Below are 23,691 nucleotides of genomic sequence, written 5' to 3'. Positions count from 1 at the left end.
AACACAACTTTTTGAACAGTAACATTTAAAAAACTCTGTGTGAATAAGCTCCTATAACATAATTGTTATACCAAGTCCGGCTGACACAGGGAAAAATCAATTGGGGTAAACTAGATCCAAGGTCTTGCTTGTGCCCTGCATTCAGAATATATGGTGACCTGGAATTCAGACCCCAGGGAGTTATTGTATATTATTTCTTAGTACAAAGAAGTGCTTGAAGTTCTCCACAACAGACAATATAGTCTGTGCGTGTGTTTGTATGTGTGCGTGTTTAATGGGAGAGGGGAAGCTTTTAGACAAAGACAAGATCAAAACAAAGCTCATGTGACTTGTGATATTTGTCAGCGAAGGGAGTGCACTTCCGATCATTTTAACAGGCACTGTTTTTTTTGGCAGCCTTTGTTGTTTGTTTGTGTGTTTGGTTATGTTTTCTTCTCTTTCTTTTTTTTGGCTATGCAGCAATATAGAGAATTGATTATGGAGAACTAAAGCACGCATTTGTGTTTATTGGTAAATGCCTATGAAATCAGGATCTCCAGCAGTAAATATATCAAGCATCAGTGCTCAACAACCAGACCTTTTTTAATTTGGTGCTTGTCTGCAGAAATTGTTGTTTAGTTCTATTTTTATCTTTCTGAGTAATGCAGAAAGTTTGTTTTGTGTTTAAACTCTGTGTGGGGTGAAGTGATGTAGGAGCAGAACGACCTTTTTACACATTGTCTGGGGGTAAGCTCTGTCACTGTAACTTGTATATGTGAGCTAATTGGCTTCTTTTGCCATTATGCCCTCCCCTTGACCCGTAGGAAAACGCTGCTCTCTCGCAGTTCACCAGGCCAAGAATTGCTCCACTCAATTTTTCCTGCTAAAGGTAATTGCTGACTGACTTCTGACCTGTGAGTGTCAGTTTTATGGGCCACTGTAAATTGCATTTGGGCTGTTTGAAACACAAAGTGGTGCAAAGTTTATCTAGCTCCTGGTTACAGAGTTAAAAGGAACAATTAAGCTGTTCTTGCTTCTCTTGATTGGGTCTGATCACATTTGTATAGAAATAACTGCATGCTGTGTTCTTAATAAGACAGTGGCTATTGTAAAAGCAGTGCATTTGAAAATAATGCAGTTTCTTAAAAAATACAAATATAAAAACTATATTTTGGTGACGTATCCATAAGAAGATCATCCTTTATTAGTGAACTGTGGGGATGTTATTCCAGCCTACTTTTCAACAGAAAAACTGGCCTTGGATAATCAGTTCTTTCGAATTTTAATTACACTTAATTTTTTAGAAATTTAATACCAGTGGTTCCAAATGGCTTCAAAGCCTTAGACTCTGGACCTCAGAGCATTCCCTTCCAAGCAGAGGTTAAGTGGTCCAATTTAACATAAAAAATATTTTCTTTACCTAAACAGAAGAGATATTTTCTTCAAACAGTTCGACATTCCACCAGACTCAGGCTGGAAGTTATTTATGGCCCTCTGGTATAAAAATGAACATTGTTATTTAATCAAACAAATCGATACAGCTGCTTTTACAAATGTTTTGGAATTTTGTCAATGATAAGATCCGGCTTTGTGGTTTTCCTCTGAATTTTCATAAGTAACTTGTTGTTCCTTTGAGTTCTATAAAAAATCAGCAAAAATCTAGATCTTTGTCATAAACTATTATAGAATAGAATAGAATAGAATAGAATAGAATAGAATAGAATAGAATAGAATAGAATAGAATAGAATAGAATGTATAGAATAGATGTTTGTGTTGAAATTAGTTTGACATATATTTTTCTCTATTGATATAGTTTTGATTCATCTTTTAATAAACCAAAAAGAAAAAGTTGACCGAGTTCATTATTAGTGCCACTTATGTAAGGGTTAATGGCCGACCAAGTATGCATTATCACTTTTTAACGCACGCCGTGGAAGCCTGAACCGTCTGACTTGAATCGGAGGACGGTTGCTTCCATGAAGTGTGTTCAAACCAGGCGGAAAATAAATTTTCAACCAGTTTTTAGTACTTTATTCTTGTCCTTTTTTATTTGTTTCAATCACTTTTTTCACAAAATGGGACTATTTGTCACAAGGTGCAGCGCGCTGTCACGGTAACATGCCACATTCTGTGTCGCCGGCACTGGCCTCGACTGCGGCGGCAAAGGAAAGTAATATACGTATATGCTGATCATTACAACAAGCTAAATAAAACATAAAATCAGAGAGAAAATTCACCTCTTGCCAATTGTTTTTGTCCAGATGAGGAAGCAAAAGTTTGTTTCAAAGAAGCCAGCACAGTGATATGGAACATTTAAGCGATGTGACTGGAACTTCTTTTTTAGGGTTGCATTATCACTGTGGATTATCACTTTTTAATCCACACCCAGCAGCCATTTAAAATCGAGTATTCACTCGGACCGTAGTATAAAAAGCTGTAACAAACACTTACCCTTGAAGTGTTACAAAACTCATTGCTTTAGTTTTGAGGTTAGCCGTGATTGTTGTTTGGTAAAAGAGGAAGGTGAGACTTTTATTTATAAACTTACCAGTATATGACCAAATCACCATGGACCACAGACTTCTTTAGACTGTTGTGATGCTGCGCCACAAACTAGCTTGTTTTGTGCAAAGCACATGATAGATGGGAGGAAAAAGCTTTGAAAGGGGCTTGGCACTTATAGCCAATAAGAACTTGTCCGACTCCACCTTGTAGCCATTGTGTCCAGGTCATGCAGCTGTTTGATCTAGTATTCACCCGGACCGTGGTATAAAAAGCTGTAACAAACACTTACCCTTGAAGTGTTATAAAACTCATTGCTTTGGATTTGGAGGTTAGCCACGATTGTTGTTTGGTAAAAGAGGAAGGTGAGACTTTTATTTATAAACTTACCGGTCTATGACCAAATCACCATGGACTGCAGACTTCTTTAGACTGTTGTGATGCTGCGCCACAAACTAGCTTGTTTTGTGCAAAGCACATAATAGATGGGAGGAGAAAGCTTTGTAAGGGGCCTGGCACTTATGGCCAATAAGAACTTTTCCGACTCCACCTTGTAGCCATTGTGTCCAGGTCATGCAGCTGTTTGATCTAGAAAGTGAATGCAGTCGACTGTTCAGCTTTACTGCACTCAGTGGAAACAGAGCTCAGGAGCTCCATCCAACTTTTGGACTGACACCTTGGATAGAGACGCACAGGTTATTTGAAGAATGTTGAACTTTTACAGACATGCATTTGCTTTCAATATTGTTTCCCTGTGGCAAATATTCAAACATTCAGATTGACTGATTTTTTTTTCTTTGCATTAACTGACTTTTTTTTATACAGATAAACAGAGCAGCTCCATCATCCTTGTACCAGAGCTTTTGCTGAGGTAAGATACTTTTTCTCAGGTGAGATACCTGACTTGAAGTCAAGGATTTTTTTTTATTTTAAGAAAAAAAAAAAGCTTTTTCAAAGAACAACAACTTTTAAGGGAAAGTAAAAAAATGACTGTCTTTTTTTTAGGATTCATTTCTTTATTTTGTTGTCAGGGTTATTATTTTGATAAATAAAGGAACATTGTTGCCTGAAATCACAAAGAGCGCCCTGATACCAGGGGGTCTTGAGTTCCTAATATTATTCAGACATCCCAAACTTTTTATCCTCAGACACAAAATCGCCTTTATGCCGGTGCCTGTGTTCTCGTTTTATCTGACCCATCTCGATTCTGGTATGTGTGCTGTCAAGTGGCACTTTTGGGCTCCCCACTTGAAGTGCTTTATTTAGACCTGTACAGTATGAGGGGTTACATGCTTCTGCAGATGAGTCTTATATTTCAGTCCTCTAACTGGCCTGAATGAATCAACTCTATTGTTTTAACTAAACTCTTTCTGACTTTACTCTGGAGGATTAAATCGTAAATTGAAAATGTAGGTTTTAACATCATTTTGACAATTTTTCTATGTTAACTGGAGCTCAGTCTGTTCAAATGTGCTTAATTATTTACTCAGTGTGCAAACTTAGGAAATCTTATTTTTCAAAATATAGGTAACACAGCATGTCTCAAGCATTCTGTGCTGGTATGAGTTGTTTGCTTTTACACCATCAAAATGTTGTTAACTGCCACTCTTGTGTTGCACTAAAAAAAGCTTTTATGGGATCTTAGAAAATCTATAAATCCAAGCTTCTTGCAATTTCCCAATTTCCTCAAATGTTAAACATTTTTTCTGTTCCTTTTTTGATTTTTTTGCTTAAAGTTTACCAATGCAACACTTACATCAATGCACATAATACAGTACTGGTCATATAAAGAATAACAATTGTACATACACAATCTTTTTTATGTATTGCATAATATTTTTACAGTTTCACCTATGTGAATACTAAGCTGTCCAGCATGACCCATAAAGACAGAGTTGTTATTTTTCTTTTACTGTGTTTAGTATCTTTAGAATAAGGCAGGGATGCATTTACAGCTGCACAGCAGCAGCCAAAATCCCAACCTAATAACCAAAGGTCTTTAACCCACATTAAATATGCACTACTTGCTGCACATAACTAGCTTGTGCAATAAGTTTTCAGAGCTCCATGCCGACTATTCAAGCCAGTCAAGCTCTGCTTGGCTTTAAAACATAATATTTTCACCAACTGGGTTATTTTAACCATTGTTCACAGTGAGATCAAAGTTATGAGGGTGTATGGTGGCTGTAACTCCTTGGCTTTAGCAGCCTGTTTGCCAACTGTTTGGTTTAGATGATCATGACAATTTTTTCCATGATACCTAACAGTCCATGTGTTGCTTTGGAAAAAGGTGTCAGCATTGTTTTGCCAAAGTAAACACGGAAGTACCGTAGTTCACTTGACTCTGCTGGTTGACAATAATGATTAGGCAAAAAAATAAAACTGTGGGAATTTAGTAGCTAAAGACCTCAGTAAATAAAAGTATCTAAAACAATTCAAAAAGCAAAAACACAAATACATAAAACCAAAAATGATAAGAATAAGAATAATAAGAATAATAATACTATTAAAGCTAGACCTATGTGACTGTTCTAGAGACTGCCTGTATTTTTTGTGAAAGCCCATCCTCTCAGCCAAGCAGTTGTACCAAGATGAACAAGTGAATGAGTCTGAAGTAGCTATTAAACTTTAAATCTGTATAGTTCAAGCAGTTAAAAATCTTTTTAATGCCTTTTGCTCATAAATCTAAATTATACCATGGTCCGGTTGAATACTCGATTCTGATTGGCTGCTGGGTATGCTTTAAAACCTGATAACCGCACGGTGAAAAAAGAACTTCCGGTCACCTAGCATAACTGTTTTGTATCACTGCGCCGGCTTCTTTAAAACAACCAAACATACAACAACCATTTGGACAAAAACAAGCGGTAAGAGGTGAACTTTCTCTCTGAACTGATGCTTTCTTCGACCCATCAGGACGATCAGCATATATATGTATCGCCGAATCTTGACTGCAGCGGTTGTGCTGCGCGACGCGGACTATATGTTACATAGTCTGCTTTTTGTGAGAAAAGCGATCCAAATTGAAAAAAAAAAAAAAACAAGATTTAAGGACTAAAAACTGTTTTATATGTATTGCTTTTGTAAGTGACCATGGTATAGGCGGTTTAATGGCCTTCGAAGTGTGCGTTATTACTTTTTAACGCACTTCGCGTCGGACGGTTCAGGCTTCCATGGCGTGCGTTAAAAAGTAATAACGCATACTTCGTCGGCCATTAACCTTTACGTATTGTATATGATGCCAAATTTTGCAGGATGAATTTATTAATAAAAATTGCTACAAACATGCTAGTGTTGGTACTAAAAAGCCAAACTGAGAAGACCAAAGATGTTAGTTTTGTTTTGTGTACTGTTCAAACATTTGATGCATTCAAAACAGCCACCAAAGAAATAAAAAAGAAAAAATTTTGTGTGATTTAGAATTAAATTATAACTTCATTTTGAAAATATATGTGTGAACTAAAAACATGGATGGTGTTTATTATTTTTGCTGTCTTTTTCTGCCACTGACAGATTTTTTTTAATAGAGGGAAAATGCCGTGTGCCGTTGGTGGTCCCGAAGGCTACACTCCACCAGAAGGTGGCTGGGGATGGATGGTGGTGACTGGGGCCTTCATTTCTATCGGCTTCTCTTATGCCTTTCCCAAGTGCATCACTGTCTTCTTCAAAGAAATTGAGGTGATCTTCGACGTGACAAGCAGCCAGGTGTCATGGATCTCATCTATCATGCTAGCAGTCATGTATGGCGGAGGTGAGCTGAACTCCACACTGCAAGCAGCGAGGTTTGGTTGCATTTGACATTTAGCACTTGAGGAAGATTTGTAGATGGAATCAATTTCTGGCTCTTAGCATGACCGTAAAAGATTTATTCCTGCTGTGTTGGGTTAGAAGTCAATCCTTTGTCTTCTGCTAAAATACAGCCTTACCCAGAAGCATCTCCCTCTTGTTTTGTCTACAGAGAAGCCCCTGATCCTCACAGTGAGAGTCCACGCTCAATTAATAAACTTTCAAACTCAGAATAATACTGTATCTCTTGCATTGAAGTGCTGTTGCAACATAATCTCTCCGGAGTGCACAAATAGGTTTTGCTTTTGTGAGCACATAGATTATTCCCCTGGTGCTTTGAAAGTTGAACAACAGCAGGGAGTTATGAGGTGTTCCTGCACTGAAGAAATATGTGATTGGGTTAAATGATATGACATGGCTTAAGTCAATCGGATAACAATAAACCTCCATTCATGTGCCTGAATAGACCTTAAATAATGGTAGCAATACGCTGAAAAAAGGCCACTTTCTGCCACAAAAACCAAACACCGCTGTTCTCTTTAACAGTTCAAATGTTGAAAAACAAACAATATGTGTGAAAAAGAAATATTTGGAACACAGAACAGAAAATGTGTTTTTTTAATGAAGTTGGTTCTAGATCTGCTGAGTTGTGCATGGAGTTGACCATTTGCGATCAGAAACAGCTCAAAATAACCTTCATACTGCATAAATCTGGGGAAAACAAAGCTTACACATGTCTATTTACTTTCAGCAGCATTACACTGCCAAGGCATGTAAAACATCTTATTCAAGCCGAACCCTCATTACTGCTTGACGGAAGGGTCATGTTCCCCTTAAAGGAATCAATGCTGCTTATTGTTCAGCAGCACATTCCCCTAACAAGTAGCTGCTGAGTGACATGCATGCTGTAAAAGGAGGTCAGTGGGTTTCCCTCCAAGACTTTTTAACCTCAATTTTAACATTTTGATAACAAAACTGAAATCCATATCAAATTGATCCAAGGTTAGATATTAATTAAATTGGTTTTTGTTACAAACCTACCCTTGTATGACCTGAAAGTTTTTTTTCACAAGACAAACCTTGACCTAGTTCTGTAGTTGACATTCACCTTTGCCCTTACAGAGAAACAAATACAGTCCTTTTAATAGATCACCTTTTTTTTTCCTCATAAAATGTCCTTGTCTTCTGTTGTCTCATACTTGGCAGAAGCCTCACTGATTTGTTTGATGGATGTGAAACTGAGCACAATTGTGGGCTTTGAACTGCATTTCCAGGTGAATTTCTTCTGGAAGAATGAGAATAAAAATGAGGAAATGTTTGTCAGAACTGTGACAGTCTGCTCTCATTTGTGTTTTAAGCATTCTGAGCACAAGTGAAGTTCATTAACAGCCTACTGTTGCATACCTCTGAACTCCTTCAATTTTTGATTCATTACACTCATAATATTCTACACTGGTTTGCCTCCAACCTTTATATATAAAGTAACCCTCAGCAAAATGGAAGGAAAGAACTCATTGTGTGTGTTGAGACAGCCTGCATTACAATTTAAAACCCCTTTTTCTTGCGCTGTGCTGGCAAATGAGTCTGGACAACCTCTAAACAAAAGCTGTCAGTTTCCATTTAGGTTCATTGGGGACCACAGAGATTTGGCAGGAAGGCAAAAGTGTCGTCCATGTGGATCCTCACACTCATTTAGACTGGTTGTTATAAGCTCTAGATGGAAATAGTGTTTTGGGACCTGAACTCTGCATGCATCTTAGTTATTTGTCTGCAAGTCAGAGTAATTTTCTTGAACTAATGCAAGATCTTGTATTCATGCATCTTAATAAGTTAATTTATTCCATTTTCATTCAGCTTTTTCTTCTGAAATAAGTACCAGGTGCCAAACCTGCCAAAACAAGATTTCCATTTTTTTGTATTTTCCATGCAAACTGTGGTGCCCCCTCTACCACTACACCACACACACATATGAAATACACCCCCACGTTTATATGTCTGACCTGAGAAACATCCATTAATAATTTGAAATGCATTTGGACTCCATTTGAAAAGATTTTCCAAACAAATTATTTTTCTGTCAATTTTTATGAATCTCAGACGGAACAAATGATTTTTTCATTGCAGTGTTTGTGGTTTTTCTGACAGATGGAATTATTAATAGCATGAAAACGCTTCCACTGCACTGCAGTACTGACACAAAATGATTGCAGAAGTTGGTTGAATGTGCTCAAGCATAGCTGTGGCACCAGAGCCCCCTGGTGGTTAAATATTAAAGTGTGCTCAAGGCAGTGGTCAGCTTTTAGCAAGCAGTGACTGCAATTTTTTTTTTTTAATATATATATTTTCTATATATTCTTTTATTTATTTTACTACAGGCCCTATAAGCAGCATCTTGGTTAACAAATATGGCAGTCGCCCTGTCATGATGGCTGGAGGATTACTATCCGGAGTGGGACTTGTTGCTGCCTCTTTCTGCAACTCTGTTCCAGCCTTGTACTTCTGCATTGGTGTGATAGGAGGTAAGTACATTTTGATCATACAAATATATTTTTTGTTTGGTCAGCATAGGCACACTACGTAGGCAATTGCGCACATTAGTTAAAGAATGCCATAGTTTTTTCTAGATCAGGGGTCTGCAACCTTTAACACTAAAAGAACCATTTAGTCCAGCTGAGCCGCAAAATCCCACTTCCCCTTTTAGAAAAATAGACTTTATTTACATTTTTATGACCATTAAGCCATTTATTTACTAAATGTAGTTTTCAAATATTTACAAAAGTAGAATTATAACATTGTTGTATTTATTTATATATAAAAATATTTTACTTATGACAGCAGCACATAAAAGTTCCTTTCAAAATAAAATACACTGAGTCAAATTAAATCGACTGACTTAATTAAAAATGCAAAACATTTTAATCAATCTTGGCATTTTCTATCATAATAACTCATTTTCTCCTTATTCTATCAAATGTAAAAATGACTATGTTGGGGAAGAATCCTATTTTTAAAAAAATCTAGATGCAATCACTTTAAGAACTTTGTCTCTGAAAAGCAACTACATACTGTTGTGCATCAGAGAAGAAGAAAATGAGCTTTTAGAGTATTCTAATAATAAAACCAAGCGTAATTACTAAAACAAATTAACCAAAACTACAAACCCATTTTTAGTTACATTTTTATATTTTTTCTTTAAAGCCAAAGAGCCAGAATGAAGAGACAAAAGAGCCGGCATTGGAGTGGCTATGGAGCCTTAGGTTGCAAACCCCTGTTGTAGAACAATGAATTTTTACTGTTGATTATTTATTTATTTTCATTTTTTTTTTTATTCCTCAAGGTTTGGGGTTGGCTTTCAACCTGAACCCTGCCCTCACTATGATTGGAAAGTACTTCTACAAAAGACGTCCTATTGCTAATGGGATTGCCATGGCTGGAAGTCCTGTCTTTCTCTCTACCTTGGCTCCTCTCAACACCTGGTTCTTTGACCAGTTTGGCTGGAGAGGAAGTTTTATGATTCTTGGAGGACTGCTTCTTAACTGCTGTGTTGCAGGCTCACTCATGCGACCTATAGGGCCAAAACCAAAACCAGCAGAGAAGACCACTGAGAGAAGGACTGTATCACAGACCATTAACAGCTTCATTGACCTCACTTTGTTTAAGCACCGTGGGTTTTTGCTCTACATCCTGGGCAACTCTATAATGTTTTTTGGCTTGTTTGCACCACTAGTGTTTCTCTCTAATTATGCCAAGAGTGAAGACATACCAAAGGAAAAGGCAGCTTTTTTACTCTCTGTGCTGGCTTTTGTTGACATGTTTGCCCGTCCTTCAATGGGCTTTGTGGCTAGTACCAAGTGGGTTCGGCCCAGAATCCAATACTACTTTGCTGCCTCTGCACTGCTCAATGGTGTGTGTCATGTTTTGGCCCCTGTATCTGTTGACTACACAGGCTTTGTTATTTACGCCATTTTTTTTGGATTCGCTTATGGCTGGCTGAGCTCAGTGCTGTTTGAGACTTTGATGGATCTCGTGGGGGCCCAGCGCTTCTCAAGTGCTGTTGGGCTGGTCACCATTGTGGAATGTGGTCCAGTACTGTTAGGGCCTCCGCTGCTGGGTGAGTTCCCCATCAGGAAAGATTCAGTTTTACAAATTTGCCTGAATGGCAAGGTTGGACACAACCAAAGAGACTTAACTTTTGACTTTTTTTTTTTTCAGGAAAGTTCAAAGACATCTACCATCATTACAGGTACACATACCAGAGCTGTGGGATCATCCTCATCGTCTCCAGTGTCTTCCTGTTTGCTGGAATGGGACTTAACTATCGGCTGTTGGCCAAAGAGAAAAAAGAGGAGGAGAGAAGGGCCAGGGTGGGAAATAGAGGACAAAGTTCCAATGTTGACCATGCTTCTAAAGCGGTGGCAGAGGCTCAGAGCAAAGAAGACACTGTCTAGTGTTCTGCACCCAGTCATCTTTCATTTTTGAGCAAAGTAAAACATACCTTTATGGGAAAAAAAACTTGATTTGTATACTTCACTTACAGGTTTTACCTTTGACCCTGTTTTAGTGTTTCATACTTGATAAAATCAATCTAACACAGTTCAAAAATGTGCATGAAGCACTTATTTGGTTTTACAACATTTTTGTCAAATGCTCTTACTTTGTCAAACCATATACATTACTAAATGAACTGCTTTGTTTTTAGCTTTGAATCTGCAAAAGCTGTTAATCATTAAAATAAAACTTGGCTGTGAGACAGCGATGTTTTTAAAAATATATTCAAAATGTTTTATTAAAGCTTGCTTTTTAAACGTATGTATACAGTTTGAATATATTAACCTGAAAGTGTGTATTTTGTGTATCCAAGTTATATCTCTAATATTTCTTTAAAAAAAAGAAAAGCGTTTAATCTGTTTAATGAAACTGACACTATATCTTGGAAGGGTATAAGAAGACTAATGCAGTTTACGAGGAAGATCTTTAGCATAAGAAAATAACCAATGTGACTAATACTTATTTTTGTATTTTTAAAACCTTTATTAACATTTTTGTCCGTAAACTTCATTAGAATACCTCATCGTGTCAAATAAACTACCTTTAAAAAAAGACTTGTTTTTTTTTTATACTTCAAAATGTCCATGTCTATTTGGTAAATTATAAAATGATTTGACTGACTGTAACAGGGCACCAAATAACAGACACTTCACCCTCCCTGCCTTCAGATACACATACCTTCAGATTTCACATACCAGTGGCCCCACTGGTATGTGAAATCGTATGAATGTCCAGTGATGGTCAAATAGGGGCTGTTCGCCTCTGTCAGGGTAGCTGTGGCTAAATCAGTAGCTTCCCATGACCAAGTATGAATGATGAGTGAGTGAATGAATGATGGATACAGTGGTGGACAAAATTGTTTGTACCCCTCAGTTAAAGAAAGATAGTCCACTATGCTCACTGAAATGACTTGAAACGTTCAAAAGTAACAATAAATTAAAATGTATTGAAAATTAAATATTCAAAATCAGCCATTACTTTTGAGTTTTTCATTAACAGAATTATTTAAAAAAAAAACTAATGAAATAGGTCTGGACAAAAATGATGGTACCTCCATAAAAGACTGAGAACTAATTGCCCAGGGGGTCATGATGGACTCAGGTATGTCCTTTAATTGACATCACAGCTGTTTTTAAACCCAGAATCAGTCAGTCTGCCTATTTAAAGGGAGACAAATAGTCACGTTGCTTTTTGGTGAAAAGGTGTGTACCACACTGAACATGGACAACAGAAAGCGAAGGAGAGAACTGTCCCAGGACATTAGAAACAAAATTATAGACAAACATTGTAAAGGTAAAGGCTATAAAACCATCTCTAAGCAGCTTGAAGTTCCTGTGACGACAGTGGCACATATTATTCAGAGGTTTAAGACCCACGGGACAGTAGCCAACCTCCCTGGACGTGGCCGGAAGAGGAAAATTGATGTCCAAAGAGCCCAGAACAACCTCCAAAGATATTAAAGGTGAACTCCTAGATCAAGGTCCATCAGTGTCAGATCGCACCATTCGTGGTTGTTTGAGCCACAGTGGACTTCATGGGAGACGACCAAGGAGGACACCACTGTTGAAAGGAAATCATAAAAAAGCCAGACTGGAATTTGCAAAAATGCATGTTGACAAGCCACAAAGCTTCTGGGAACAGATGAGACAAAACTGGAGCTTTTTGGTAAGGCACAACAGCTTTATGTTCGTAGACTCAAAAATGAAGCATACAAGGAAAAGAACACTGTCCCGACTGTGAACATGGAGGATGCTCAGTTCTGTTTTGGGGCTGCTTTGCTGCATCTGTCACAGGGTGTCTTGAAGTTGTGCAAGGTCAAATGAAATCTCCAGATTATCAAGGCATTCTGGATAGAAATGTGCTGCCTAGTGTCGGAAAGCTTGGTCTCATTCGCAGGTCATGGGTCCTCCAACAGGACAACGATCCAAAATAAACAGCCAAAAACACCCAAGAATGGCTCAGAGAAAAGCGTTGGACTATTCTGAAGTGGCCTTCTATGAGCCCAGATCTGAATCCCATTGAACATCTGTGGAAGGAGCTGAAACATGCCATTTGGAGAAGACACCCGTCAAACCTGAGACAACTGGAGCAGTTTGCTCATGAGGAGTGGGCAAAAATACCTGTGGACAGGTGCAGAAGGCTCATTGACAAATACAGAAACCGTTTCATTGCAGTGATTGCCTCAAAAGGTTGTGCAACAAAATATTAATTTATGGGTACCATCATTTTTATCCAGCCCTATTTCAGTAGTTTTTTTTTTTTTTTTTTTTTTTATAATTCTGTGAATCAACAACTCAAAAGTAATGGCTGATTTTGGTTATTTAATTTTCAATACATTTTAATGTATTGTTACTTTTGAACGTTTCAAGTCATTTATGTGAGCATTGTTGACTTTCTTTCTTTAACTGAGGGGTACCAACAATTTTGTCCACCACTGCACATCATTGGATGGATGTATTCATCCAATTATGGATTTAAGTGCTTTGAGTATCAGGAAAATTGAATCCAATATTTTTATCATCAATGTCTATCTACTTTTGACTTAACAACTCCACATGCGCTCAAGTCTGGGAATCATGATTTAAATGTCAGTATTTTTTTTGTCTGTGACTAGTTTGCCAAGAGAAGAGAAATTTATGTTTGTTTTTTTGTTTATTTATGTATTTATTGGGGGGGGGGGGGGGGTAACAAGAAATACAGCGCAGGCTCATTGCAATTGTGGGGACTTCTGAAATTTTTATTTTGTGATTTTCTTTTTTAATATTATTATTTTAAACTGTTGTTGAAAGAAAACTAATTGGATTTTATTACGCAGGTGGGTTAGTGTCTTAGTTTAAAGCCATGAAAAATAAATTCAGCGGATGCATCTTAACCTTAAATTAATGAATTAATGAACATGATGAATAAAACTATCAAATAGATAACTATAGAAATTACAGCAAAAATGAAATGCAGCGTTGTATGGGCGTTGAATTGGGGAAAATATTTATAGTAATTTTTTTTTTTTTTATGTAGCAAGAGCATTCTCTCGTACAACCGTTGAAATAACCGTTGACGTCCGTCACGCGCTCGCTTCAACGCCGTGGCAAATGACTTCTTGTACTGACAGAGCAAGGTAAGGTTTATGCGACGAATTTATCAGTTTGGGTTTGACTTATATTTACGTTTAACAGAATTCATACTACCTGTTTAAAATATTTTTGGGTAACTTTTGGTTATGTTGACTAGTAAACGTCACGAGAATCATTGAATTTAAAACTGAACGGCTAAACAAGCTAGCTAACTTTTTCTTTGTGATGTATGTGTGAGAGACTTCTTACAGGCTAAGAACATAGTCTAATAAGTAAACTCGACGGTTTTACAGCCTTTAATTGATGTAGAACATAACATTATCAGCCGTACAATTGACTTTATTATTAATATTTTCGTTTCAGAATGGAGAGAGATCATGGCTTTAATTTCAAACTGTTGGTACCTCCCAGAGTAAATTATACCGGCCAGGTTAATGCTGTTCGGCCAAAGGAAAACAATGCAAACAGCATTGACTGCTTGAAAACATTCCAGGTAAGTAATGGGACATGCACGACAATACATACTAAAAGAAAAACACATTGTTTGTTTTTTTAAATTACGCAGCTAAAACGTCTTAGCTGGTAAAATAAACGCCTGTGAACTTACTGTTTTCTTTCTAAATAAATTACCCGTCTACTCACTTTTTTAAAAGTGGTAACATTTTCTGCAAAAAAAAAAAAAATCACATTTTAAATTAAATGTAAGCAACAAATATATTCATGTCGCACCTGTAATAACTTCTTGTAAGTAGTCTGGGGTTTTTGTTTTTCTTTTCAATTTGCCCTATCAATATTTTTCAGTACAACCCAGCTTATTTTTTTTCAGATATTTTTTTTTCTTTTTACTGCACAAAATCACCAAAATTGAGATCAAACTATTTCTATGTTTTACATCAAAAGATCAAACGCATAGAGACAAAAAAAAAATGCATTGTCATTCCTACTAAAAAACGCTGATGTGATTGACAAACTCACTGATGACTAAAGATACTGAGGGATAACGGCAGGTAAAAGTCAAGCTACTTTTGAGACAACAAGCTCTAAAAGATACAGTCATTTTTTGGTAGTAATTTGTAGTAATACATACTTTTAGCCCATAAGAACCTAGACCCATTTTTCTTTGCTTCGCCTGGGACGCCGCAGCGAGGCCGGCAGAAGCCTGAGAAAACAAAGAAAGGAAAAAGAAAGTGGGGTCCGTGTAGTTCAACACAGTGACGTATTTTTCATAGGATGTTAGATTGCACATTCTGCATGTCAATTAAGTGATGTATTACACATTGATTGTTCGCTGACAGATATTTTAAATACTTTTTATCTTTTTATTTGTTACCATTACATCCTTTATTGACATAATGAGCACCCTTGGTTTACCTTGATAGAATTATTTGCATGAAATACTGAGATTCCCCATGTGGAGTTTTGAAGAAATGTTGATAAATTACACAAAGAAGATTAGGTATTTTTGTCTTGTTTACCGCCCTGCATTCCTCATGAATTACTGTTTGTGTAATAAATTAAAAAGAGATTTTAAATAAATGTCTTTATGGCTGTATAATAAAGGCTTACTTTACGTTTTTTTTAGGGTCACCTGAGATGTTTTGACCAACAGAAGAGCATGCCGTTTAACACAAATGTGGTTGCACCAACTAAGCCAAACAAACCAGGTATTTTACACTACTGACTCCATTATTTAAGTCAACAAGGTGTCAAAGAACAGTTTGAAATGTAATTCTTGATTCTCGCCTAAGACCTTTTATCTACCAGAGGTGTGTCACCATTGGAAATGGCTGAGGTACGGTGTTCACTGAACAGACCATCAGCGTAAAAAGTTACATGTTTAACGATTTTCTTTTGTCAATATTTCCCAGAGTATGTGTAGCCCTGGTGAGCTTTATTCCAAGCTTTTTGATGAAATTGAGAAAATCAAGTTTTGGAAGGTCAAAGTTGAGTCAGAGACAATGCAGCAGGAAAGAAAGCTCCAAGAAAGCAAAATAACAATTGAAACGCAGCGAAAAGCAATTCAAGAACTGCAGGTGCGTGCATGCAATGTTCAGGTTGATTCAAATCAGCCTTTACTACCTTTCACTCAATTTTTCATTGCCACAATGGGCCTCAAGTTCTCTCTTGTTGAAGTCAACACGACTAAAGGCACTTCAGTAATAAACTAAGCATACTGGTGATTTGAACTGTTGCATGTTATTGGGCAGGATCCATATTCACATTCTTGCCAGGAGATTTTGTCTAGTTTGTGTGATCTTTTAATATAAAATTGCTCTTTGGAGCGGTCTCTACATGTAAAAAAAAATGTAATAAAAAACACACTAGATTCAAATAGATTCAAGCATTTTCCTAAATTTCATTACTTTCAATTCATTCATATTCATATTCATATAATGAAGGCTTTTCCTTGTTTTACTGTTATACCAAATGCTGTGTATTCTTTTAGAGCTTGTAACACTTGATGATACTTTTATTGACAATTTCTGTTGGTTTTGTCCTGACAGTTTGGAAATGAAAGTCTTAGCGTAAAGCTAGAGGAGCAAATTGGTGAAAATGAAGATTTAAGAAACAAGTATGTTTGATAGTTTCATTGTCACACATACTGTATGTCATGTAGTTAAATGGAAATATCCAGTTATGAAATACAAGTTTTCAGATTCCTCTAAAATATTAAAATTCTACATTTTTAATATAGAAACAGCGCAACAAGGAACCTGTGTAATATACTTAAAGAAACATTTCAGTGGTCAACAGAGAAAATGCAGTTATGTAAGTAACTGATTACTTTTTATATTTCATACAAGGTTTTTTTGTAGCACTAGAAGTTTACTTTATTGTACTTTTTTTTAAGTTGAATCTGAAAGAGAAGAAACACATCACCTTTTCCTGGAAAATAGTGAGAATATTAAGGTAAAACAATTCTAATGTATAAAATAGAGCATAAGATGTCATTGTTTCACTTCTGAAAATAACATTTTGTTGTAGAAAATTGTTGCAGCATTTCAGAGCCTCAGTATTCAAGTGGAAGCTGACCAACAAGAAATGCAGAAAGGTACATTTCCAAAATTAGCATTTATAATAAAACAAAAACTTATATTGATACAATTGTATCTTTAGTCAAAAACCATGTTCTGCAGTTTGAGGAGCTTAAAGAGAAGTATCACCAAGACCATCTCGCAAAAGAGGAAGAGGTTAGTCAAAAGAAAAAACAAAGTTTACATCAATTTTCTTGAAATGTGAAACATTTTTTTCCAAGTTTTTAAACGATCAACTCTTATCCTCACAGATTTCAGTGCTTCAGACTAAACTTCAGAATGGAGAACATGAACTTCAAACAGTACTATTCAAACTTAACGAAATTCAGAAGCACTGCAAAGAGCTTGAGGAGTCAACAAGTAAGTTTAATGAACATATCACAACTAATATCAAAGCAATTTCAAATGTAGATAATCAATAAAATAATTGTTTTCCTGTTCTTTTTGCATGCTCTTTTTTAATTAAAGAAAATGTTCTTATTTTTTTATCAGATATGTTTAAACTTGTAAGATGTATTATGGGGGATGTCCTCAGTTTTTCTGATGTTCTGTAGTAATATGGTCTATTGTTATTTAGTTAAGATCACATGCTGTTCTTACAGATCAACAAGCTGAACTTCTTAAGAATTTAAATTCTGAGAAGGAGAATAGTCTTCAAAAACTAAATGTTGCTGAACAACAATGTAAAGATTTGGAAGTAAGTGATTTAGATATATATATTATTATTGATGGTAAAAGTATTCTTGTGTATAATGAAAATACCCTTACTTATAATTGTAGAGCAGAAAATCTTAGCCTTTTAAGCCTTTAGAATTACACTGCTTTTTTAGAGTTCAAAGACTGTCTGCAATCATGGGAAAGTAGACTTCCTGAATCTACAAATTTTAACAGGCTTAAGATAAAACATTGGAAAGATTTTGCTGTTTTCCACTGCAAAGCTTGTTTTTTTCTGTTTTTTTCTTACTTGTTTCCCTCTGTTACGCCTTGCTCAGAGGTTACATATCTGATATAGTTTTTCAATATTTTGGCAACACGGCAATGCAAAACAGCTGCTTTATCGCTACATTTCTTTTTCTTTTCTTTTTTTTTAACGCACATTCAGATAAAAGTACTGGAGGTGGAGGATAAATTATCTGCTGAAAGGAAGAAAAATGAAGAAGGCGACTTTGAGATGGAGAGATTAAAGGAAGATATTGTGCATTACAAGTGAGTTTGATGAAATCCATCACACAGACAAATGTTTTGTAATGTACATGTTTTTGGGTTTGACCATTTTTTCTGAAAAAAAAATTTGCAAGATGTCAAAGCTTTTGTAAGCTACAGCTGAAGAAAAGTTGCCTTTCAGAACATGTTTGAAACTCATTTAGTTTTAAATCCACTGATGGAAATAGAAAAGTCTGACTTAACTAAATTTCAAATGATCCTTGACCTAAATTCTTATTTTTTTAATAAATATAATCATCTTACTATGATGTAATTTATTTAAAAATAGTTGAGTCAGGCAAATGAGAAGATTAAAGTTACTTAGTTCTTAGTTAGTTAAGATTAGTTACTGTATGAATGTATAACTGATGATTATATTGCTTTTGTGTATTATTTCTACTTAATTGCTTGAAATAAACCATTTCAAATCAAACCATTTCAAATCAAAGTAAATCAAACCAAGGAAATGCAAAAACATGAACAGGGAAAATGATTGTTTCAAAAAACTGTACGTGACTACAGGCCAATAGAAATGTGAAACAGTTTGACTGATGTTTAAACCTTAATTGTTCTTCATTTAAATAGAGAGGAAATAAAGGCTTTGAAAGCAAACATGGAGAAGGAGAGTCAGAACAAAGAAACTCTGCAGAAGAAAATGGAAGAACAGGTGAGTCTGTAAGCTGTGGTTCTGGAAAGTGGGTTGTTAACACTTTAAAACTAAATGTTAATTTATTTACCGGTACTCATTAAATAACACTCATGCTGAGATAATTAATTATTCAATCAGTAATATTCTGTTTGATTTCAGAATGACTCCCTGAAGAAACAAATAACAATGGAAACAGAAAAATCCAGTGAACTTGAAGTTCTAGTAGGTCTCAAGGCTGTATTTTTCAGATCCTCACCTTAGTCTTGAATTGATCATATTAGGAGGATGTTTTGTCTTTAGATCAACAGACTTAAGGAAGAGATGCAGAATCTTCAAAGGCTGAGGGACGAAGAGCATCAGAAGTTGATTAAGGAACTGGAGTCAAAATCAACATTTACTGCAGAGCTTATGAATGAGGTTTGTTTGACAAGATTCTTCTAAAAAGTAGTTCAATCCTAAAAAAAAGACTAACAAAAGCAATATGTTCTGGTGTAGATTGACAAGCTCAAAGTATCGACAGCAGAGACTATTAAAGAGAAGGAAGAAACCGAACTGAAGTGTCAGCACAAGATAGCAGAAATGATCACACTGATGGAAAAACACAAAGTAAGTTCTTATCAGGTTTTATGAAGAAATGTTGTTTTTATTGAAATCATTTTGGACACGGATTTTCAGAGCCAGTATGACCGGATGGTTGAAGAGAAGGATGCAGAGCTCAATGAAATGACAAAGAAAGAAGAGGAGGCCGTTGCCCATGCAAAGTCACTGGTATAATGCTGAAAATGGGAAATATACTGTAGCAAACAATAATAACTGACTCTTATAATATTTTTTGAAAAACGTCATTACAGATGTCTGAGTTGTCAACACAGGAGTTAGAAATTGACCAACTTAAGAAACAGTTGAAGTCAAACACCACAGAGAAGGTTTGTTTTTGCTTGAATCCACTTCTGCTTGTTGTTGTTACTGTTGAGTTCATTAGGTGGTCCCCTGATGGACTAATTATTGTGTTTTCAAGTATTTAACCTAAAGAAAATGTTGTCTTTAACTGTCAGAAAGAAATGCTAAAGAAACAAATAGCAGTGGAAAGTGCCAAATCCAGGACACTTAATAAAAGGGTAACTATTGGTGCCAATAGTTAACAGCATGATCTTGAGACAATAAAGTTAAGCTTAAGCTTGCTGTTTTAGGAAGTAATCTTTTTTTGTCTTTAGATCAACAGTCTCAAAGAAGAAATGCAGAATGTTCAAAGACAAAAAGATGAGGAGCATCAGAAACTGCTGGAGAATCTGGAGTCTAAATCTAAATTTACAGCAGAGCTGATGAATGAGGTTTGTCTTGAAATCTTTCAAAATGTCTTTTCTGTTAAATATAAAAACGTTTTGTGCTACAGGTGGAAAATCTCAGAAAAACAGCTGCAGAAGCACTCAAGGACAAGGAGGAACGAGAACTGAAGTGTCAGCAGAAGATAGCAGACATGATCACACTGATGGAAAAACACAAAGTACGTTTGAGAAAGTATTGTGCTGTTAGAAAGAACTCTTGTTTTTGTTCAAAGAATTTTGTCTGTATTTTCAGAGCCAGTACGACCGGATGCTTGAAGAGAAGGAGGCAGAGTTCAACGAAAAGATGAAGAAAGAAGAGGAGGCAGTTACCCATGCAAAATCACTGGTTTGAATCTAAAAATGATAAACAATAGAAATGTTTGGTTTTTTTTTTACGAACAACAGATAACAGTAATATTTATTCTCTAAAAACAGCAGGAAGCAGAATTGGCAGCACAGAAGTCAGAAATTGAAAGTCTCAAAAACCAATTGCAGGAAAAAACAACAGAAAAGGTTTGTTTCAGCTTTTTTTGCTGTTAACGTTTATTTATTTTTCCTTTAATAAAATGTTTTATTGTGCTTATAAATGTTTAACCTAAAGGAAAACGTGCAGAAGGAACTGACTGAATTACAAGGAAAGCTATCTGCTCTGAATGCGAGCCAGTCCTCTCAAGTGAAAAGCAAACAGGTAAGGAAAAAACACCTCAAATGAACTCAGCCTGCTACAGTTTGGTTTAACTGCAGAACTTTTCTTCCTAATTCTAGTCAGCAACACCAATTTATAAACTAAAAGGAAAATTTGAAACTCCAGAGATGACTTCTGCAAAGAATGACATCTTTAATTTTACCAAGAACATAAGAACTCCCTCCAGGAGCAGTGGTGGGAGTACTGCAGCTCTTGGGAAAATGGTAAGTTAAAAGCTTGCTACATTTTGGAGGGAGTTTACCTCATTTGATTTGAGAATCAGGGGGTTTTACTTAATATTTTATATTCCTGAAGTAGCTGCAACATAGTCATTACCTTCATTTACATTAAACATACATTTCAATGATAATCTCTAATTAGAAAACAAAAAAAAAGACAGGAAACAAATCAGGGGTGTGACGATAACCGCATCACCACACTTTTTTTTATAAGTTCTGCATATGGTGCATGATTGGAACTATAATAAACACACTAAACACATTCATCTTTGCTGATAATTTACTTTTTCTGTTAGTCCTGTGTTCAGACTTCCAGGGTTTCTGGGGGAAACTTTTATTAGTGTTCTCCTTCACTCCCTGGCACACATACACATTGTACAACACTGATATAGTTAGTTCTTTAGTCAGATAGGTAGTAGTTAGTTGTTACCGTCATTTTTTAATAAAGAATACTGCATTGTAATTGTATTTATTTCCGACGCGGCCGCCGGGTGATTTAGTGTTGTTTTTTTGGGGGGGTCGCTGGTTAATCACCGTGGTGATCAAAAATCCCACACCGTCACAGCTCTGGTTAACATTATAAGTGGTTAAAAAATGTACCAGTACCCCAAATTAGGCCTGTAAATTTCCCTTAGGGTTAATAAAAACGGTTCTGAATTTCAACATTCAATTTAATGCTAATATATGAGAGGAAATTTACAAATTGAAGATTTAAAAAAATAATTGGATTTAGTGAATAGACGCGTAAAAGTAAATATATATATTTAGAACCCCTGAACCATACACCATCTAAACTGTTATACTGTTTTCTCCCACTAGATGGCCACAAAGAAACGTGTTTTTTTTCCCACTATTAGTGGTTTCTGAACTCCAGGCCTCACCGACCCGCATGTTTCCCATGGAACCCTGCTCAAACACACTTGGTTCAGCTCATCATCAAGCTCTGCAGTTCATGACAGAGGCAGATGTGTTTGAGTAGAGTAGCATAAAAACATTCAGGAAGGTGGAGTCCTGAGGACTGGAGTTCAGAAAATCGTATTTCATGTTTTCTCATAGTATGAAGTCTGCCTGTCAATCCACCAAAAAGTTAAAAAAGCAAACCAAGATATTAACATCTACACAAATGTAGTTTAAAAGTTAATGTGGATTGGCTGTTTGAACAATAAAAAGTTTTGTTTTAATTTTCCATTTGCAATTTGGGATGTGATAACTTGTGCTGACATTGATTTTTTTGTATTACAGCGAATTCTGAACAAAGACCAGAAAACTCCAGGAAGGGATGTTTCCAAGATCAATGGGCAATCAAAGATCAAAGTAATTCATTTTGAAATATTCTACAGTGATTATGCTATTTACTCTGTAACCTCGTTTTACAGTCCTACAGAATAAGAACACCGCCCTTCAATGAAAAAGCTGCCTGGTGGGAGAAGGGCACCATTGAGCTGGACCCAAAATCTGAAGATTCTGATCATCTTGATCTTCTCGTGAGTGTTATCCTAATACTTGTTATGGTATCAATGTCAGAAATCTTTTAACTTTCTTACAATTTCTGCCAAAAAACCTAAAGACACTGCTTTATTGTTTTTTTTTTAAAGACTTTTGCAAATGGAACATCACAAAATGTTTGTGCTCCAAAGTTCAAAGTCAACTTCTCTAAAAAGGTAACGGCACAGCAATGGTGCTCTACACTGAAACACGGTCCCTGACTACAAATTAAAAGATTTTCACATTTGATTTTTGGTTATTGTCGGCTTTTGTTACTAATTTATCACTTGCTTATGTTTTTACTTGATATTTTTTTCAGATTCAAAGTCCAGTCACGTCTGTCTCACCTGGAAACTCCCTAAAACTAGCTGCAATGAAAAGAATGAGGGATGCGGGCTGGACAGCCGTCACGGGTCTTGAAAAGAGAAAGAAGACCCAGGACAAGATCTTTGCATAAGTATTGCTACTGGAGCAAAGGAAAACATGCTACTATTATTAGAATGAATACATTTAATACATTTAAAATTGAACTTTTCAACATTTGTTAAAAAAAAGTTGTTTTGGTTCCTTTGCTAATAGTTCAAAAATCTGTGATTAATACTGTGACAGCAGATCCACCTTCTATCAGTTCATTCTATTAACGTTCACACATAACAGAATTGATTTTAGTTTATTTTATGAATTTTACTAACAAGTAACATTGACCAATTGTTTTAGTGTTCTAGACTGTAGTTCAATGGAATTCACTTAGTACTGCTGTTGGTTATCTTTGTTCTTTATTCCCAATTGTCTCTAATGGAAAATGTAACATGTTTGGAATTGAAGTTTCAACCTAAACATGCCAAGTTTTGGTGAACAAATGGATTATTTTATTGTTTTGGGAACAGTGAGGACAACACCAATTTGCTTGATGGGGTCAAACCCTATTGAAAGTCGAGCAGACATATTTTTTTTGCACTAAAAATTTCGACGTGTGTTGAAACTGTAACATGTTATTTAATATTGTTTTATCTATTAAGATGCAAGTTCCAGATTTAAAATGTGCAATTTTGAAATATAACTAATATTACTACTAACTTTCAGAGTAGAAGATAATTGTCATCTTCTTTTCATGTATGTGTCTCAACTCTTGTTACTGAAAACATTAAAGTGTAGTGAGGAGAACTTGAATCCCTGGAGTTTC

General features: G+C 35.9%; 2 protein-coding genes across 3 annotated transcripts; both read left to right on the top strand.

The window, feature by feature from the left end:
- The first annotated feature begins 3,038 nt into the window (after nucleotides 1-3,038).
- Nucleotides 3,039-11,163, top strand: slc16a1a (solute carrier family 16 member 1a). 2 transcript variants are annotated; one of them, XM_004068797.4, is made up of 6 exons: nucleotides 3,039-3,177; nucleotides 3,308-3,353; nucleotides 6,010-6,233; nucleotides 8,644-8,787; nucleotides 9,606-10,379; nucleotides 10,481-11,163. In XM_004068797.4, the coding sequence occupies exons 3-6, from the start codon at nucleotides 6,017-6,019 to the stop codon at nucleotides 10,714-10,716; spliced, it is 1,371 nt and encodes a 456-aa protein (XP_004068845.1). In that variant the 5' UTR covers nucleotides 3,039-3,177; nucleotides 3,308-3,353; nucleotides 6,010-6,016; the 3' UTR covers nucleotides 10,717-11,163. The 2 variants fall into 2 exon arrangements, with proteins under 2 accessions (XP_004068845.1, XP_020558876.1); XM_020703217.3 differs by having other exon boundaries at nucleotides 5,996-6,233.
- A 3,085-nt stretch (nucleotides 11,164-14,248) lies between these two features.
- Nucleotides 14,249-23,676, top strand: sycp1 (synaptonemal complex protein 1). The gene is given in 29 exon segments (NM_001104726.1): nucleotides 14,249-14,380; nucleotides 15,470-15,551; nucleotides 15,636-15,679; nucleotides 15,756-15,920; nucleotides 16,392-16,459; nucleotides 16,583-16,656; nucleotides 16,739-16,797; nucleotides 16,873-16,939; nucleotides 17,005-17,078; nucleotides 17,174-17,282; nucleotides 17,525-17,619; nucleotides 18,025-18,128; nucleotides 18,711-18,792; nucleotides 18,934-18,996; nucleotides 19,075-19,191; nucleotides 19,270-19,380; nucleotides 19,450-19,542; nucleotides 19,626-19,700; nucleotides 19,830-19,892; nucleotides 19,989-20,105; nucleotides 20,168-20,278; nucleotides 20,353-20,445; nucleotides 20,535-20,612; nucleotides 20,701-20,787; nucleotides 20,865-21,008; nucleotides 22,266-22,337; nucleotides 22,400-22,507; nucleotides 22,619-22,684; nucleotides 22,828-23,676. Coding segments are annotated over 29 exon segments (2,688 nt in total). The 5' UTR covers nucleotides 14,249-14,251; the 3' UTR covers nucleotides 22,966-23,676.
- Nucleotides 23,677-23,691: the final 15 nt, after the last annotated feature.

Source organism: Oryzias latipes, chromosome 5, assembly GCF_053564925.1.
Source record: "Oryzias latipes strain Hd-rR chromosome 5, Olatipes_Hd-rR_3.1".
In the NCBI taxonomy this organism is placed as follows: domain Eukaryota; kingdom Metazoa; phylum Chordata; class Actinopteri; order Beloniformes; family Adrianichthyidae; genus Oryzias; species Oryzias latipes.
This window is presented reverse-complemented; position numbering and strand designations above follow the sequence as displayed.

Excerpts from the sequence above, each read along its gene's own strand:
- slc16a1a (XM_004068797.4), top strand. The coding sequence starts at position 6,017 with ATGCCGTGTGCCGTTGGTGGTCCCGAAGGCTACACTCCACCAGAAGGT. Across the intron at positions 6,234-8,643 it reads AGCAGTCATGTATGGCGGAG|GCCCTATAAGCAGCATCTTG; the intron begins GTGAGCTGAACT and ends ATTTTACTACAG. Across the intron at positions 8,788-9,605 it reads CTGCATTGGTGTGATAGGAG|GTTTGGGGTTGGCTTTCAAC; the intron begins GTAAGTACATTT and ends TTATTCCTCAAG.